Source organism: Microchirus variegatus (assembly GCF_963457635.1).
Source record: "Microchirus variegatus genome assembly, chromosome: 11".
NCBI classification, from domain to species: domain Eukaryota; kingdom Metazoa; phylum Chordata; class Actinopteri; order Pleuronectiformes; family Soleidae; genus Microchirus; species Microchirus variegatus.
The window spans coordinates 25,748,228-25,766,206 of NC_139812.1; the positions used below are offsets into that span (position 1 = coordinate 25,748,228).

The window sequence follows — 17,979 nt, forward strand, 5'->3', positions numbered from 1 at the left end:
TTTCTGTTTTTCTGAGTAATTTTTTTTTCTGTTTTTCGTGCAATTTTTTTCCCCCGTTTTTCGGAGTAATTGTGTTTCTGTTTTTCAAAGTAAATTTTTTTTCTGTTTTTCGTGCAAATTTTTATTCCCCCTGTTTTTCAGAGTAATTTTTTTTCTGAATTATCGAGAACTCTTGCTATGGTACACACGCCGCCAAAAAACAGGGGAAATAAATTTGCACGAAAAACAGAAAAAAATGATTCTGAAAAGCAGAAAAAAAAATTATTCCGAAAAACAGGGGAAAAAAAATTTTGCACAAAAAAAAAAAAATTAGTCAGAAAAAAAAAAAAAATGATTCAAAAAATCAAACCGAAAATTAATTACTGAGAAAAACAGGAGTTTTTTTTTCTTCAAGTGAATGTAATACGCTTCCGGAATATGTATGTGTATTTTTTATTTTTTTTTATTATTATTTATTTTAATTTTAATTTTATGTATTTATTTTAATTTTAATTTTATGTATTTATTTTTATTTTATGTATTTATTTTATATTACTATTTATTATTTTATTATTTTTATATATAAAAAAAAATCATGGATTCAAAAGTAGCCTCTCGTCTCCTGCCCCCTTGCTTCAAAAAGGATAGCTACACCCAAGGAGGAGTAAAGGGAAATGAGTGAGGAGGAGGAGGAGGAGGAGGAAGGGGCGGTGAAAGCAGAGCTGTGATGTTAGACAGCGAATCACATGAGCAGGGATCTGTTTACAAACTGAGCTGCAGAAGACACGGAAGAGAGTGAACGTGAGGGGAAGGAAAACACGACAACAAGAGGGAGAAAGGAAGGAGGAGGAAGAAGAGGAGGAGAAGAAGAAGAGGAGCAACAGAGTCGGGGTCTGAATGAAGATTAGCTCACTGTCAGAGCAGGAGGACGGGAAGGAGGGAGCACATTCATAAGGAGCTTCATAACTGATGTCCTTTCCCTTCGGTCTCACAGCCAGAGAGCAGGAAAACCAGGTTTGTTTTTGCTCTGTCAGATGTTGATGGTGCAGCCACACAGAGTCTGCCTCGGATTCATTATTTTGATTATTTCCATTTGAGTCTTCTCCACACGCTCTTTGTCCTGCACAGAGAAGAACCCGCGTCGTAAATCCATCAGCGCCGACTCAATCCTCCCCTCTTCAGACGAGCGGCTGCCTCCTGAGGCGAGGAACTGGAATCAGATCACAAGGATTTCACTCCCAGTCTCCACTTGTCGGCCGTCAGAACTTTAAAAAAAAAAAAAAAAAAGGGGGGACGAGTGAAACTCTGAAGGGGGAAACTCCTGACAAAGAACTTGAGCTCTTCTTATGGCTCTCAGTGGCTCGTTTCACTCGCGGCGTCTTCAACTCTCTGGCGTCTCCGTCGGAAAACATCTGGACCTTTAATGCATCCGGTCAAATGGTGTAACGGTAAGTTAACGTATATGCATGATTTTTTTTTTTTTTCCACTTTTCGGGTAAAACACAATACTCCAGGCCTCTATGTGGCGCTGTAGCGCTGCCTCACGCGTACACTGAAAACCGAGACGAAGACATGCTGCGTTCCGTTTACGCCAGAACTCGGAAAGTCGTAACTGGGAGCGACGTTCCACCCCTCCGAGTTCACCGCGGAAAAAAAATATCTCGAGCTAGCGATTGTTAGCAATGCCAGTCAATAACAATGCATCAGTGTTTTGTGCACGTAAAACAGCATAGCAACTTGTCTACGTTTAAACCAAATTTGAGAAATACTACGGTATGCTATGTACGACCGATGCTAGCATGCTATTAACGGTAAAAGTCGATGTGTTTTTTACGGTGGTAGCTAGGGGTGGGAATCGCCATGATACGAAAATGTCACGATATTATTAAGTATTTGTGGAATCGATTTAGTCCAGTGACAGTGAACACTTGGCGCCATCTTGTGGACTGATGATAAGAAGGTGATATAATATCGCGATATTTCACCGTATCGATTTTAGCTCATTTGGAACCCTACGCCATGCTGTGTCAGCACATCCGTTCCTTAAATTTGAAGGAATTGGTTCCTGGAAAGTTCTTGAATTTGTTGTCAAGAACGTCAACAAATGTCCTCATAACAGCATTAAAAACTCTGCAACACGTACACGAGACGGAGCTTTTGCGGATTCTCGCAAACTTGAAACTCTTGAACAAAGACAGAGGAAAAACTTTTCAGGAATCATTGAATTCAGAAAGAAATGGAAAAGCTACGTCACTGTGAATTTTTCAAACGTCACGTCTGCGATATTTCTGCTCTGAATGTCAGCTGCGATCCTCACAGTTGTTATTCTGACCGTGGCTTTGTTTTTGACTGCTGCTGCTGATCTTCATGCATTATATATAAAAAGTGAAATTTTTGCACAAAAACATGAACGCGTGTACGCGCGTTAGCTCCAACAGTAGCCTGCATTCATGGCCCGCCTTGTTCTTTGTGTGAAGACAAATTTGACACAAGGGTCACACATGGATAGCATTTGCATAATGAGCAGCAGCAGCAGCAGCAGCAGCAGCAGCAGCAGCAGCAGCAGCAGCAGCGGTTGCTGCTAAGTGACATTTTTGTGTTTTCCGTCCTCTCAGGTTGTCTGTGTGACCTCGGATCGCAGGACTCCAAACTCGGCTGCAAGATGACGTCCGAGGAGCTCTTCAACCTGCCGCTCAACGTCTACATCATCATCCTGGGCATCGGCCTCTTCGTCCTCATGCTCAGCTTCATCTTCTGCTGCTACCTCTTCAGGTACGAGACGACTCAGGCGCTAGTGCGCAATCGGACGTCTGTCCTTGTCCCCAGTGGAACCGAGTTGGTTCCATGTCGAGCACCATTTCTGTCTTTCTTAAGTTTGTGGTCCCCCCTAGAGTTGGGAAATGGTATTGTCGCGCTGTGGCGATACCTTATAATGAACTTCATTTTTCTTATTTTATGTAACCTATTAGTCATATATGCACATAGTCGGAGTCATTTGATGATGTTAAAGGTGCCATATGTAAGAGTGTGGCCAAAAACGGTTACTACATTCAAATTCAAATGTAACTGGCAACCCGTGGTTGTTCGGCACCTGAGACTCTACTGACCGCAACGATTGGTAGACGGCGGTAGGTGGCGCCACATGCCAAAACATGATTTGAAAACATAAACATGATTTGCAGTCTGCAAAATGTTTTTTTTAATGCAAATATTTTGTCTGTACTGTTGTTGTTGGTGAGTTCAGTTTGTTATATGAACATTATTCCTGAGTCTCTGTGACATATTAGGAGGATTTTATGGCCAGTTGCTTTAGATTTATTACATGATGCACCTTTAAATATCCCAAAAAATAGTGTAGAAAAAGCCACTTATTTCACAAGCAATACAATGAGAAGTTTATTTTCCCTTTGGGGTTTTTCTGAGACTGACTGGTATCTTTAAAATCTACTCCTGAGAAAATGTACATTTCCCTACATTAAAGTACGTGTACCAAATGTTGCGTTTTTGTAATTACAACAAAAAACGTGTTTTAATGTAGGGATGACGATACTCCAATAGCACGGCGAGCTCAAAGGCACTAGAAATAGATGCTACTCAAACAAATTACGCCTACTTGTCCAACATGAACAGGACCAGGTTGAAACCACATTCACCCTTATCCAGCCTCTTATTCTATCACTCTCACACTTACTTCTCTTTATCTCCTCCAACAAAAACCTTAACCCTTTCCAGTTCTTGTCCTGCTTCTGTCAATAGTCCCACTAATCGCGGACCCTCTCTGGGGCTTTGACAGAGGTGTCATTCACCCTGTTGTACAACCTCCACTCCGATTCCATTTTCTCGCAGGGAACATGCACAGCGCAGGTCCACGCGGTCGCCCATATTTGGGCTGCGAGCAGACGAACCGCAGCGGGGCAAAGTTGCGTCACACATGGACCTCTGCAGACTCGTGCTGGATGCTGGAATCATGAATCATCTCTTACTGTAAATCCAGTGACACGAGAACAAGCCAAAAGAGAAGAAGAATGGGGGAGAAGAAGTAACAAATGTTTTAAAACCCCAAGGACGTTTTCCAACGAATCTGGCTCATGGTTGGAGATTTTGACCAAATCGAATGACAGTTCAGAGAGAGACGGAGCTCTCTTTATCGTCTGTTAAACAAAGACAAACCCATGAAAAGGGAGGGAATTATCGGACAATTACTACAATCGAGTGTTTCAGTCAGAGAGCCTGTCTCTGGTCATCTGTTGAGGGTCTCCTAAGGGTCATCTGAGCCTTAGGACGACAGAGAGCCATGAAGGGGACGTCTTTGATTTGTTATTATGACTTTCGTCATTACACTCTAAGCCTAAATCCTAAATATTATCAGAATATTTAGAATCAAGCCTAAAATGTTAAGCGGTTGTTTGAGAGGTTGACTTTTGACCAAAGACTTTATACAAGATGTTTCACCTTCATCCATGATTTCTTCTTCAGATCTGAAGAAGAAATGTCTTCCAGCAGCGGCTTGAAGAAATGTCTTCGTGAAATGCCGTTAAGAAATTATTTTAATGACAGTTTTTGAAATTGTCTTCAAGAAACATCTTCAAAATTCTAAAAAAACCTCTTTAGGAAATGTTTTCTAAGAACATCTTCAAAAGGCATTTTCAAGAAATGTCTTTCAGAAAGGATTTTAGGAATAACTTTTAAGAATAATCTTCAAGAGACGTGTTCAAGAATCATATTTAAGAATCTTCTTTAGGAAATGTATTCTAAGAACGTATTTAAGCCACGTCTTCAAGAAGCGTTTTCAAGAATCATCTTCAAAAAAGTTTTCAAGAATCATATTCAAGATTGATCTTCAAGAAACATCTTCAAGAATCATCTTCAAGAAGCGTTTTCAAAAATCATCTTCAAGAAACATCTTCAAGATTCATCTTCAAGAGACATCTTAAAGAAATGTCTTCAAGAATCATCTTCAAGAAACGTCTTCAAGAATCATCTTCAAGACGTGTTTTCAAGATTCATCTTGAAGAAACGTCTTCAAGAATCATCTTCAAGACGTGTTTTCAAGATTCATCTTGAAGAAACGTCTTCAAGAATCATCTTCAAGACGTGTTTTCAAGATTCATCTTGAAGAAACGTCTTCAAGAATCATCTTCAAGACGTGTTTTCAAGATTCATCTTCAAGAAACGTCTTCAAGAATCATCTTCAAGACGTGTTTTCAAGATTCATCTTCAAGAAACATCTTCAAGAAATGTCTTCAAGATTCATCTTCAAGAAGCGTTTTCAAGAATCATCTTCAAGAATCATATTCAAGAAACGTCTTCAAGAATCATCTTCAAGAAGTGTTTTCGAGATTCATCTTCAAGAACCGTCTTCAAGATTCATCTTCAAGAAACATCTTCAAGAATCATCTTCAATAAACATCTTCAAGAATCATCTTCAAGAAGCGTTTTCAAGATTCATCTTCAACATCTTCAAGAATCATCTTCACGGAACGTCTTCAAGAATAATCTTCAAGAAACGTCTTCAAGAACCATTTTTTAGGAAAAGTCCAGTTGTTACTGATTCAGTGACTTTGGAGTATCCCCACCTGAGCTAAACCAACAATCTTCCTTATGAAGTAAATCAACGCACATTAAAACTCTCCACAGCGTTTGCCTGTAAAAACAAACACACGCCATTGCTTGACTTTTTTTTTTTACAAAACTCTCAACACAGTGTTAATATTGCGAAGGCTGCAGTGCACGCTGCACGGTGTGTGTTGTTTGTGAAAGTATAATGTGAACACTGCTCAGGGGCTGCCAGAGAAAGCCTGGAGTTAGTTGACTTGGCTGACTTCTGGAAAAACCTGTTAAAAGTCTCGCAAAGATGGCCTCGGTGTACGACCTGTGAAAGAGATATTTGAAGTACAGAAAAGCAGGCACGGGGAGTACAATAAGCAGACGATATGGGCTCACAGCCCGGAGCGGTATTGTTGTTTTAATATTTGGCTAAGCTATATCTCCGATACTAGAGGGGGGAAAAACATATAAGTCTATATTTGCTGAATGAAATCCAAATGTACTGAGGACATTGATGTTCCTGTTGGCAGCAGAGGAACTGTTCAAACAGACAGAAGTCAAAGGTGTCCAAAACACCTGTGATTCCTTTTTTTTTTTTTTTTTTCCATCTTATTTGGGTTTTTTTGAACTCAAAATAATGATAAGTTATGGTTTTGTTGTTCAAAGTGAGGCCACAGCTGCGTTACACATCTACACAGAGGTGCAGGAATGTGGCGTCGCGTGAATTCCAGCAGCTTCAGCTGATTGTAGCGGCGTGACGAAACACGTCCCGGTGAAGACCAATGTGGAGCCAGTGGCCGCGCTATAAAACTTTAAGACTTTACTGAGTGTGACCCATTTATTTCTGTGCTTCACAGAATGAGGCAACAAAGCGCAAGAGGACAGTTTGGATACAGTGAGGTAAGATGTCAAAGCCGTGTCCTGTTTTGTTTTTACTTTTATTATGCTTGCATGTGACTGAACTGCATTATCAGCTATGTTTTATTTTCTAAACCAAAATTACAGACACACATATCAACTTGATAGTGTTTTAACCGCTTGTGGCACTTTAGCTTGAAAGAATTAACAGTTTAATTCTGTTTTAGAGGTAGATTTTTTATTTTTTTGGGTATAGGGTTATCGATGGGTAATCCAATAAATACTCAAACGTTAAGTGTCAAATTGGATTTCTGTCTCGGGGTGTTTGACCAGGGGTGTCAAACGTACGGCCCGGGGCCCAGAACTGGCCCGCCAGAGGGTCCGGTCTGGCCCAAAGGATGAATTTGACGTCAAATACAATATTTTTCACTTCCAGATACCTGTGACTAAATGCTTGTGCCTTTATAGATCCAGTGTGATGTGTAAACGGTACATTTAGGCATAATATTGTTGAAATTGCACTAATATTTCTCCATAAATTTCATGTTTTGTAAAAAAAAAAATACTTCATTAAATAAATGTTTTAATTCAGAGTTCTTGTTGTTCATAGATTATTATGCTGTTATTATTTTACTGGTCCGAGTTTGACACCCCTGTGTTTGACCTTCTTACATGTGAATTGTCTTTCTAATACTTATTATTATAATATATAAATTATTAATGAGAATGCATTATGACGAACATTTTGTGAATAATATTTTATTTTCTCGTTCACAGGTCGTCTTGAAAGGATCAGACAAGAAACTGAGCCTCCTTGGTGTAAGTAGAACACAGAGGGAATACGGAAAAACATGTATCTCGGGGTGGCTAGTCACTGTTAGCTATACCCGTCGTTAACAACACTCTACACGGTATTTTGCACACAATAACAGCGTAGTATCATGTACACACAAAAAAATAAAAATTCTATGTGTGCACATTGTTTTTGAAAGTGAGTTTACTATTGATATCAATGGCAACCATCTTAGAATCGTTTAGCTGACGGATGCTAACTGGCTAACGGGGCAAAATGAATGCGGAGAACAGACCTCACTTGCAAATATAGTGACGTGTGCACATTATCGGTTAATTGTTTGTTAAATAAACGTAGCTACCGTTGCTGTTCTAGTGAGCTAACAGCTAGCTTAGTTCAACAATTAGAGTCGAGTAGGTCTCTCTTGAAAATGAGACCCCGTGTCTCAAGGGGATAACCTGTGTGAATACAAATACATAAATAGAAAACAATACATTAAAAATAAGGCCATAGTTTGCTTTAGGTTTGGTCAACAGTTGGTTTAACGTGGCGGCATTGTGAATAGCAAACATGCTAACAGCTAACAACAAAACTGCGAGAGAAGACATTTTAAAGTTTGTACAATTGAAACTTAGTAGTAGTAGCAGCATGTACAGGGAAAAAAAAGAACTATTCTATGTGTGCACATGTTTTTGAAAGTGAGTTTACTATTGATATCAATGGCAACCGTCTTAGAATCATTTTGCTGACGGATGCTAACTGGCTAACGGGGCAAAATGAATGCGGAGAACAGACCTCACTTGCAAATATAGTGACGTGTGCACATTATCGGTTAATTGTTTGTTAAATAAACGTAGCTACCGTTGCTGTTCTAGTGAGCTAACAGCTAGCTTAGTTCAACAATTAGAGTCGAGTAGGTCTCTCTTGAAAATGAGACCCCGTGTCTCAATGGGATAACCTGTGTGAATACAAATACATAAATAGAAAACAATACATGAAAAATAAGGCCATAGTTTGCTTTTGGTTTGGTCAACAGTTGGTTTAACGTGGCGGCATTGCGAATAGCAAACATGCTAACAGCTAACAACAAAACTGTCAGAGAAGATATTTAAAGTTTGTACAATTGAAACTTAGTAGTAGCAGCATGTACTGGGGAAAAAAAGAACTATTCTATGTGTGCACATGTTTTTGAAAGTGATTTTACTATTGATATCAATGGCAACCATCTTAGAATTGTTTAGCTGACGGATGCTAACTGGCTAACGGGGCAAAATGAATGCAGAGAACAGACCTCACTTGCAAATATAGTGACGTGTGCACACTATCGGTTAATTATCCATAAGGCCATATTTTGCTTTAGGTTTGGTCAACAGTTGGTTGTGAATAGCAAACATGCTAACAGCTAACAACAAAACTGTGAGAGAAGATACTGTACAATCAAAACTTGCACACACTAACAGCGTAGTACCATGTACACGGGGAAAAAAAAGAACAATTCTATGTGTGCACATGTTTTTGAAAGTGATTTTACTTTTGATATCAATGGCAACCATCTTAGAATCGTTTAGCTGACGGATGCTAACTGGCTAACGGGGCAAAATGAATGTGGAGAATGTGACGTGTGCACATTATTGGTCAATTGTTTGTTAAATAACGTCCACAAGGCCATATTTTGCTTCAGGTTTGGTCAACAGTTGGTTTAACGTGGTGGCATTGCGAATAGCAAACATGCTAACAGCTAACAACAAAACTGTGAGAGAAGATATTTAAAAGTTTGTACAATCGAAACTAAATTTCTGTGTTTTTTTTGTTGTTTTTTTTAAATGCTGTTTTGTTTAAAATTACTCAGACATTTCTGTTACTTCTAGAGTCCTTAATGCAAAAAAAAAAAAAAAAATAGATGACTTTTTAAGATTGGAAGTACATGCACTGTAGACTGCACACAGTCACACCCTCAGGCGCGCAGATTGGACAGGGTGAGTCATAAGAATTAATATTTCACATCAAACATCGGTGGTTTGCGGGCGGATGACATAACGCATAACTGATTATCAAAATACCCGTCGGTCGTTAAAAAAAAAAAAACCCACTGGTAGAAGTATAAATAATCAACAAGGGTGTGTGTCTCTTAATGCCAGCCTTACACCAAACTATTTCATAATTGCAAACACATTTTTCCTTCCCCCACCAACAAGAGCTTTGCTGTCATCTTGACCATTGGGTGTAAATGTTGAGTCAGACTTTTTCCACGTCTTGACGTGACGTGTCGTTGAGGGTGTTTGATATGATCTCGGGACCTTTTTTTGTCTCGGTTCATGTGAACCACATTGTCAACAGAGATGAGCTCTCAGCAGAAAAACAGGAAGAACTTGGCTGAGAAGTGATGAAACTCTGCGTAGGAAGGGGAACCAGCTGTGTTTGCCTGTTCCTAACGACACAATGTAAATGTACAAATCCAGTATTTGCCAAAAAGATGTACCTATTTGTACATTTCTTAAAACTTAAAAAGTCATCGTCAGTTGCGGGACGTTTTCAAAGCCTTGTGGTGTAAACTGAAGAGATTAAGTGACGCTGGTGGACGGCACATACTTTGACGTGAGAGCCAATTGAATGACTGTCAAAAGATCTAATCGAATCTTACCAAGTGACACTTCTGATCTGATCTCCTCATCTGTCTTTTTCTCTCTCTCTTCAGCAAACGTGTGCAGTTTGTTTGGAAGAGTTTTGCAGCCGAGATGAACTCGGGGTGTGTCCGTGTTCACATGCTTTTCACAAGAAGTAAGTCGTTTTAACTTTGTTATCAGACTTTCATGAGCACGAAACAGCCGCCGCCGTGTACCGTTTTGTGATTTTCTGAATCGAAAAATCACTATTTCGCCGTTCAACCAACAGCCACTGCATCCAATCCCCCCAAAAAATCCCCACAGTTTATTATTCTGGCCTCCGGTTTCCCCTACATTTTCAGTTCAGACTTATCCAAAAGAAATCTTGACTAGACGATAATTGGCCAGAATCGCGGTTGCCTTCCAGTTTTAGGCCGATTCGAACAGATTCTCTGGCCAAAAGCAAAAATCTTGAAGTGTGAGAGGTTTACAGACGCGATTTTAACGCCATGGAACAGACAACGACATTATCTGGAGTTGACCGCTAAACGAATGTTGCGTAGTTTTGTTTTGAGCCGTAACTTGTACGAGCCAAGTTGATTCCGTCTTCTCTTCTCAGTCATGACTCTGTTTATATTTCGAAGTCACTTTTAAAAATTACGCAAGTTTCTGCGAGATCCCAAAATCCCTGGAATCGCCTCCCTGAAACGTGTCGTCCTGCTTCTTGACCGGATCGTCTGGTCTAGTCCAAGGCTATTCAACTTAAGGCCCGGGGGCCAGAACCGGCCCTTTGAGCAATTTGGACCGGCCCGCAGCCCATTAACCCATAAATAATGAATGTATTATTATCAATACCAATAAAACATAGCTTTGCCTATTTCTGTCAAAAAATGAACGCGTTAATTCCACAAATTGATCATCCTGCGTTAAAGGTGAATTATGTAATAAATCTAAAGCAACTGGCCATAAAATCCTCCTAATATGTCACAGAGACTCAGGAATAATGTTCATATAACAAACTGAACTCACCAACAACAACAGTACAGACAAAATATTTGCATTAAAAAATATATTTTGCAGACTGTGTTTTGAAAAAAGATTTCAAAAGTTTATGTTTTGAAATCATGTTTTGAAGCATGTGGCGCCACCTACCGCCGTCTACCAATCATTGCGGTCAGTAGAGTCTCAGCTGCCGAGTGAGCAACCACGGGTTGCCAGTTACGTCAAAAAACGAAACCTAAAAGACCTTCGGTGTTTTGAATTTGAATGTAGTAACCGCTTTTGGCCACATTCTTACATATGGAACCTTTACCGCGTTAATTTTGACAGTTACCTCTAAATTTGTAACAGCCAATTGTGACAGTTATACCCAAATGTTGGTGGTGCCGTAACTGTGACCTTTTAGCACTATACGCAAATTGTATCGTACCTGAATGTTGGTGGTTTTATACCTTTTTAGCACAAAACTAGCAGCCATTTCAATAAACAAGTGCCAAATAATTTTTAACATTTTGTATCTATTTGTATCCGTTTACTGTACATGCAACACAAAATAGTCCCCTAATGACCCTATTGACCCTAACCCAGGCCCTCTGGACGTTTTAGTTGAATAGTCCTGGTCTAGTTTGGGCTTTTTCAGCATTAAAACATTAAAAAATCGGGCCACAAAATTCATTTAATACCAAGTCGAGATTTGAAAGAGTCGCGCTGTGAGTTTGACTCTGTGATGAACTCCTTTGCATTCTGGTGAACAGCTGAGGCGGCAGTGGCGGAGGCGGCGGCATTCAGGAAAAGCAGCTTTTGCAGGGCGGCCCTCAGACGGCGATGAGCAGATTCCTGACAACATACTCTGTGTCTCTGCATGTTTTTCAGGGAACGTTCTCGCTCTGTGCAAACGAGCAGCGCGTTTGCCCCGCAGCGCGGGTGTGACTGCGGGGCTTTTTTTTTTTTCCGTCGAGTCTTCGTTGTTTTGTGTTTATTTCTCCCGTCGCTAGCACCGCTGTGAGCGCACTGTGTATTGACCGTCTTGTATTATTGTCTATTATCTATTATCTATCTTTTTTCCACAGGTGTCTCCTGAAATGGTTGGAAATCCGCAGCGTGTGCCCCATGTGCAACAAGCCCATTTGCCGCATCCAGCCCGAACCGCCGCGCGCGTCCGAGAGGCCGCAGATCCCGATGGCGATCTGAGAGGGTCTTCGTCGACACCCGTCGCCGCAGAGGGTCATTCTTTCGACCGTTGGAGACGCTGCGTTCGAAGTTAAAACGGTTAAGGCAGAGCTGCCGTGGAAGAACGCCTCTTGGTATTCCCCGAAGAACTGAGCCAAAGTCTAGATAACGCCATTATTTACCGAACCCTAGCTGGGCTACGCTAACCCACAAGTGCCTGAAGCTTCAGATCCCTCTGAAGGCTGTAGGGATATCACACTCACAGCTGGGCATTGGGTGTTATCGCAGCCTCCCTAAACTGGACTAGCCCACTTTCTCCCAGTGAAATTGATTTTCATGCTTTTTACTCTCACATCGGCTCACTCGGACAATATCTGAAATCTTGACCGTGGGTCTGGCAGGATGAGTTCTGGAAAAATGCTCAAACGTCTTCGATGGACATGTTTTTGGAACATGTCGTGACGTGTGGAAGCCGCAACCAAGACCTGTGTTTTCGACAATACGACACAATAACCTTTTAACCTCTGCTAATGGGGTAACGCGTCAGTGTTGTCTGTCAACCAGCGTCTGATTACGCAAATATTATTGCAGAAGATTCGCAGTCGTCCAGTCCCCGGGGGGCATCTCGAGCCCCCTGGGTGTTTGAACGCCTGGCTGTTGTTTTGACACTCTTTACACTTACTGGCCCTGTGTACACAGCCCTTGTTCGTGCAGCGAACCTCGGGGCAGGACATGCAAATGCTTGTTATGAACCCTGAGAGGGAATGAAAAGACAGCATTGTTATGGTAAAAGGGGGCGAATCGCACGTACGCAACGCAATGGAGGCGAAAATCATCCAGTACGTGAAAATGCTGTTCAACCGGAATACTGTTGCTGTCCCGGTGCCGTGGGTTCTCAAACTGTGGCACGTGTACAACCAGTGCTACGTGAGCTTTCCCTGGCGGTACCTGGAGGACAGTCAGAAATGCTGTTCACCTACCGGGATATGTGACCTAATCTCTCGCTGAAAAGGTCCGTCGGCCCCGTTTACGCCACTGTATTTTAACGTCGCCGGTAATGGTGTCACTTTGAGAGCTCAGTGTTTTCTCAAGTTTGAGAACCGGTGTCCTAGCACACAGGCGTCCCATTTTAGCTTGTTAGCGTGGCGGTTTTCCCCATTCATGCTGACCGAGCATAAAAAAAAACACATGAAGGTATCGTGCAGTTGTAACTCGACGCCGAATCGCAATATCTGGGCGTGTGTTAGGATGATCTCGAGAACTTTTTTGTTTAGCATAATTTCAGTCAGGCTTACATATTTACGTGTCGTTTGAAAGTTTTGCAGTTGTCAATTTTTTTTTGTGTAAAGATGCGGGTTTTAATTGTGAGTGGAGCTGTGTTGAGCGTTAAGCCAAACGTCTGATCTGTTGCTTCACTTTGCTGGCATTGCGGGCGACAGAGGTTGAGGAAATGTCCGACTAGCTCAAACTCTACACCATCCAGACCGAGATCCCGGACAAGACAGTTCCCCCAACAACGGTGGCGCATATTATTTAGCAACAACACTGCTCTGCTAACTTCCTGTTTCCACCTCTGTCGCACCAAGCGTCCGTCGAGCGTGATAGGGATGCGAATGTGTGTAAAATGTGCACGTCGCAGCTGTTACGTAGCCTCCAGTTAGCGTCAAAACTCAAAAGAAGTTTAGTTTGTCCATTGTCCGAAATGGCCGCCTCCATAGAGCTGACCTTAGCATCTGCCTGGCTACCAGTAGGTGGCGCTACGGCCTTGACCCAGTTTTTCGTGTGCCAATATTTCCTAGCTGGGTCTCTTGTCTCGTGTGAAGTTTTGAGCAGATCGGTCAATGTACAGCGAAGTTACAGGGCACTTCCTGTTTCGTGGCGAATGGCCAAAATTAGCCAAACTTCCGATGGTTGACTTCCTGTTGAGTTGAGGCCATGGTCCCGATAGACTTTTTTGTTCGCCTTGGGCTGTTACATGTTCCCACCAAGTTCCGTGAAATTTGGTGCAACTTGGTTTCGTCTTTGTCCTACCGGGTTTCAATTTTGTGGGGGGCGGCGCTAACTTTGCCATTTTGCACCACTTTTACATATATCGCTTATTTTATAAAATGTTTGACCAGTTCTGATTCGCGTGCCAATTCTTAAGTGCAATTATTTTATTTGACATTTCTGACGCAAATAAAAAAAATATTTAATATTTAACTTTTTACGCGCTGGACCTTCACGTGGTGTCGTAGACCTTCCTGAACCCTCTTTTAAAAACCACCACTCCCCAGAATCCACTGTTGTCTTGGAAGGAATGTCTCCAAGTTCTTTTCTGGGTTAGTGTTATACAGATATATATACTGGTGTTTGTTGGCGTTCTTCCAGGATCCGTAGCAGCTGTTTTCACAAAAGTCCAGTTAACATATCCATGACGGTTAGCTGCATTCGTCAAGTGTTTGCGCTCGTCACCATCAGCTCAGTGCCACGGGGCCCTTTGGTAACCCTTAGCTTATGTTTCAGTGGGTGGAGAGCGCCAAAGCCTCCCATTCAGATCCGGGATTAACATTATACCTCAATAAACTTGATATGTTCTTCCCCCCAGAGCAGCTCGGCTTCTGAGCTCGTGTTTGTTTGACAGTTGCGCTACGATTACATGTAACTACACCTGAATGCGAATGCGTGTTTTTGTCTTGAAACCACAACTTCAAAGGGCCGGAAGCGTCGAAAAAGATGAGCTTAAACTGTCGGGAAACAGCTAGTGTGAATTGACCAGAAACCACACTTTGCCACAGAATGCTTTATTTTGCCTTTTTTCCGACCGGAAACTGGAAGTTTGAAAACACTCGCTCTTCCTGCACCAAAGTCAGTGGAGAAAATCAGTGTTTTTAGCTCATAGTGACCAGGGCCGTTTCTAGCTTTTTGGGGGCTCTATGCGAGATACTATTTGGGGGGCCCCTGTTTTTTTCAAACTCGAGGTAGAGATTCCTAACTTTTTCCGATTACCCCACAAACGCTTACATGCTTTGCAAACATATGCATAATGAATGCATCCAATACATGAAAATAAAGACAGGTACTTTTAATTCTCAAAAATCTAATAAAGTATGAGTCTGAACTCGCAGTTTGGGGGCCCCCTGGTGGCTGTGGGGCCCTATGCAGCTGCATAGTCCGCATAATAGCAAAAAAAACAGCTCTGATAGTGACACATAAACAATTTAAACTTAATGATGGCCACAGCAATCGTTCAAAAATGTGCTGTGATGTAAAATTACAGATTTTCTCTATGGACTTTGGTGTGGGGAAAATGACCCAGATTATACAGAGCAACACAAACTTTCTAATCCAGTAAACGGCCGTCAAATACAAGATTACGCACCAAACATATTCTAGTATTCTTCAAATTAGTTGCTGAGGCTAAAAGTGGCTAAAATCTGTTTTTGTACTGGCAGCCATGTTGTTATTGTGTCGACAGTGATAGCCTGAGTGAACCTAGCCAAGTTTGCTAGCAGAAGTTTTGTCCAACTTCAGAATTGCCTTAAAAAAAGAGTTTGTCGGTGTGCTACAGGTGGACGCAACACGATGATGGCGTCAGGCAGATTTTGTAAACACAGAACAGCAGCTGTCTTCCATTTTAAGCGACTCGCTACATAGCTAACGCTCTTTGGAAACTACAGCTAGCATGTTTGTTGACACGTTTTCAGGGTCACTCTGACCCAGAAAACTACTTGAATGCGATCGCTGGTCTGTGTAATTGTGTGCAGACTTGTATAAAGTACCTGAAAGGGACACTTAACAGACAATGACTTTGGTAGAAGTTGTAAAAGTTACCATTTACGATATTACTTGAGTAAAAGTTTATTGTACTTAAGTATCAGAAGTAATTTTTTGTGAAAGTGTAATGGGTTAGTATGTCTGGTTGTAACAAAGATAGTTAGGGGAAATGTATTGGAGTTAAATACAGATTTGTGAATTTTATACTTAAAGGTGCCATATGTAAGAATGTGGCTAAAAACGGTTACTACATTCAAATTCAAAATACCGAGGTCTTTTAGGTTTCGTTTTCTGACGTTACTGGCAACCCGTGGTCGCTCGGCAGCTGAGACTCTACTGACCGCAATGATCGGTAGACGGCGGTAGGTGGCGCCACATGCCAAAACATGATTTCAAAACATAAACATGATTTGCAGTCTGCAAAAGATTTTTTTTTTTAATGCAAATATTTTGTCTGTACTGTTGTTGTTGGTGAGTTCAGTTTGTTATATGAACATTATTTCTGAGTCTCTGTGACATATTAGGAGGATTTATTACATTATGCACCTTTAAATTATAGATTTTTTTTTTACAATCCTGACAAACAACAAACAAGGACAATAGCAAACAAACAAAAGCTGCACGGCGTGTGTTTATTTTGACTCTATCGTTTCAGTCAATCAGCTCCGTTTTACAGTGCGATGCCAAACTGACGACCCAAAGGTCACAAAGTCACGTGGGATGACGTGAAAAAACGATGCTGTCACATGACTTTAACCCCAACAATAACACACATAATACGTGTTTTGCATCATCTCGGCTCAGCTGCGACACTTTCGTCACCTGTCAGACGCCACCGAGACGGAAACGAGACGAACGCTCATCAAGCAGATCAGAGCTGCCGGTGACGACGAACTGCTGTGCACTGCAGGGATATAAATAGACGCACTAGACGCTGATATGAGGAACCTGTTTGAGCTGGTGTGAGGTTCCCTGACAACACCAGTCTCTATATGTGGAAATGTGGAAATATGATGTGAGGACGAGGGTTTGTTTGATTGTAAATGTGTTTCAATTTTGTGAAAAAATACATAAACTGTTGTTTTGATAAAGTCGTTGGGTCAATGTTTTTTAATTCTAGATTTGCTCCTTGTTGATTCTTTCTACTTTGTATTGTTTACATTTAACCCTTTAAGGTACGCACCAAACAAAAAAGCAAAAGCAGTTTTTATTATTTTATTATTTTATTTTATTTACTTATGATAACAATAACGTGAAATTAGACCCTACAGTATTTCAGATACAGGCCTCTACCAAACGGTTGAGACGTCTGTTCATAATAAAACCTGGTTTGTGTAATTCATAAAGTAAAAACATGCAGAACAAGTCACATTAAGAGTTCAGCTTAAGGCATTTGTTCAATGAGATATAGTGACTTAAAGTGTGCTCGACCAATTGGTTGAGTCGTACCTTAAAGGGTTAAAGACAAACCCATGTTTTAAGGTCAGACATTAAAAATCCGCCTCCATAATCCTGCATAGTTCTGCTTTAATTTCCCCCTGAAATCCTTTAAGAGACTTCTGAGGAGCATCGCAGATGACGTTTAGGAGTCATTTCAGGTTTCACCCTCTCACTTTATCGAGTCCACACCCTGTTTGATTGCGACTCTGTGAAGTTTTTGCGATTGTGTGAAGTAATCGCACAGGTATGAATCGACTGCACAAAAATGTGTGTCACGCGCACAAACCCATAACAACTTACTTCACACAACAACAAGACCGGGTCTGGGAAAGTCCCCGCTCAGACGTGAAGATCAGATCAGATAAGATAAGATAAGATAAGAGATGATGTAACATGAATGCCCTAAACAGGAATGTCCACCATCAATAAAACAAACACAAACAAATGATTTATTCTACACGGGAGCGAAGTTCACCCCACTAAAATACAATCAAAACCTAACAAACATGTCGCCTGACAACTTTATTTGACGCTGTAATGAGAATAAGGGTTATTATTGAAAGGGAAAACCATTTGAAAATGGAGGCTTTTATTATGATACCTCTCAAATAGAGTAAGAAATAAGACGAAAACAAAGACAACAACAGAAATCAACACTAACATAAAATAACAAGAATGATCCTCAGTAGTTGGCCTTATATGATGTGATTTCAGCGCCCCCTCGTGGTTAAACGGCTCATTCTCCGTGTGCACCTTTTCCCGGAAATACGTCATTGGGTGTTTTCAAAATAAGTATTATATTTTGCATAACGTCTATCAAAAATATAGCATATG

The 17,979-nt window shown here is 41.1% G+C and overlaps 1 protein-coding gene across 3 annotated transcripts; it reads left to right on the top strand.

The window, feature by feature from the left end:
* The first annotated feature begins 792 nt into the window (after positions 1–792).
* Positions 793–16,780, top strand: LOC310933758 (RING finger protein 122-like). Of its 3 annotated transcripts, none has more exons than XR_014592960.1 (7): positions 793–1,427; positions 2,595–2,751; positions 6,384–6,426; positions 7,162–7,203; positions 9,873–9,955; positions 11,850–12,996; positions 13,069–16,780. XR_014592960.1 is itself a non-coding variant. In XM_083897325.1 (7 exons), exons 2-7 carry the CDS (start codon positions 1,403–1,405, stop codon positions 11,968–11,970), a joined length of 471 nt encoding a protein of 156 aa, XP_083753451.1. In that variant the 5' UTR covers positions 793–993; positions 1,108–1,402; the 3' UTR covers positions 11,971–16,780. The 3 variants fall into 3 exon arrangements, 2 of the variants coding, with proteins under 2 accessions (XP_083753451.1, XP_083753450.1); XM_083897325.1 differs by having other exon boundaries at positions 793–993; positions 1,108–1,427; positions 11,850–16,780; XM_083897324.1 differs by having other exon boundaries at positions 11,850–16,780.
* Positions 16,781–17,979: the final 1,199 nt, after the last annotated feature.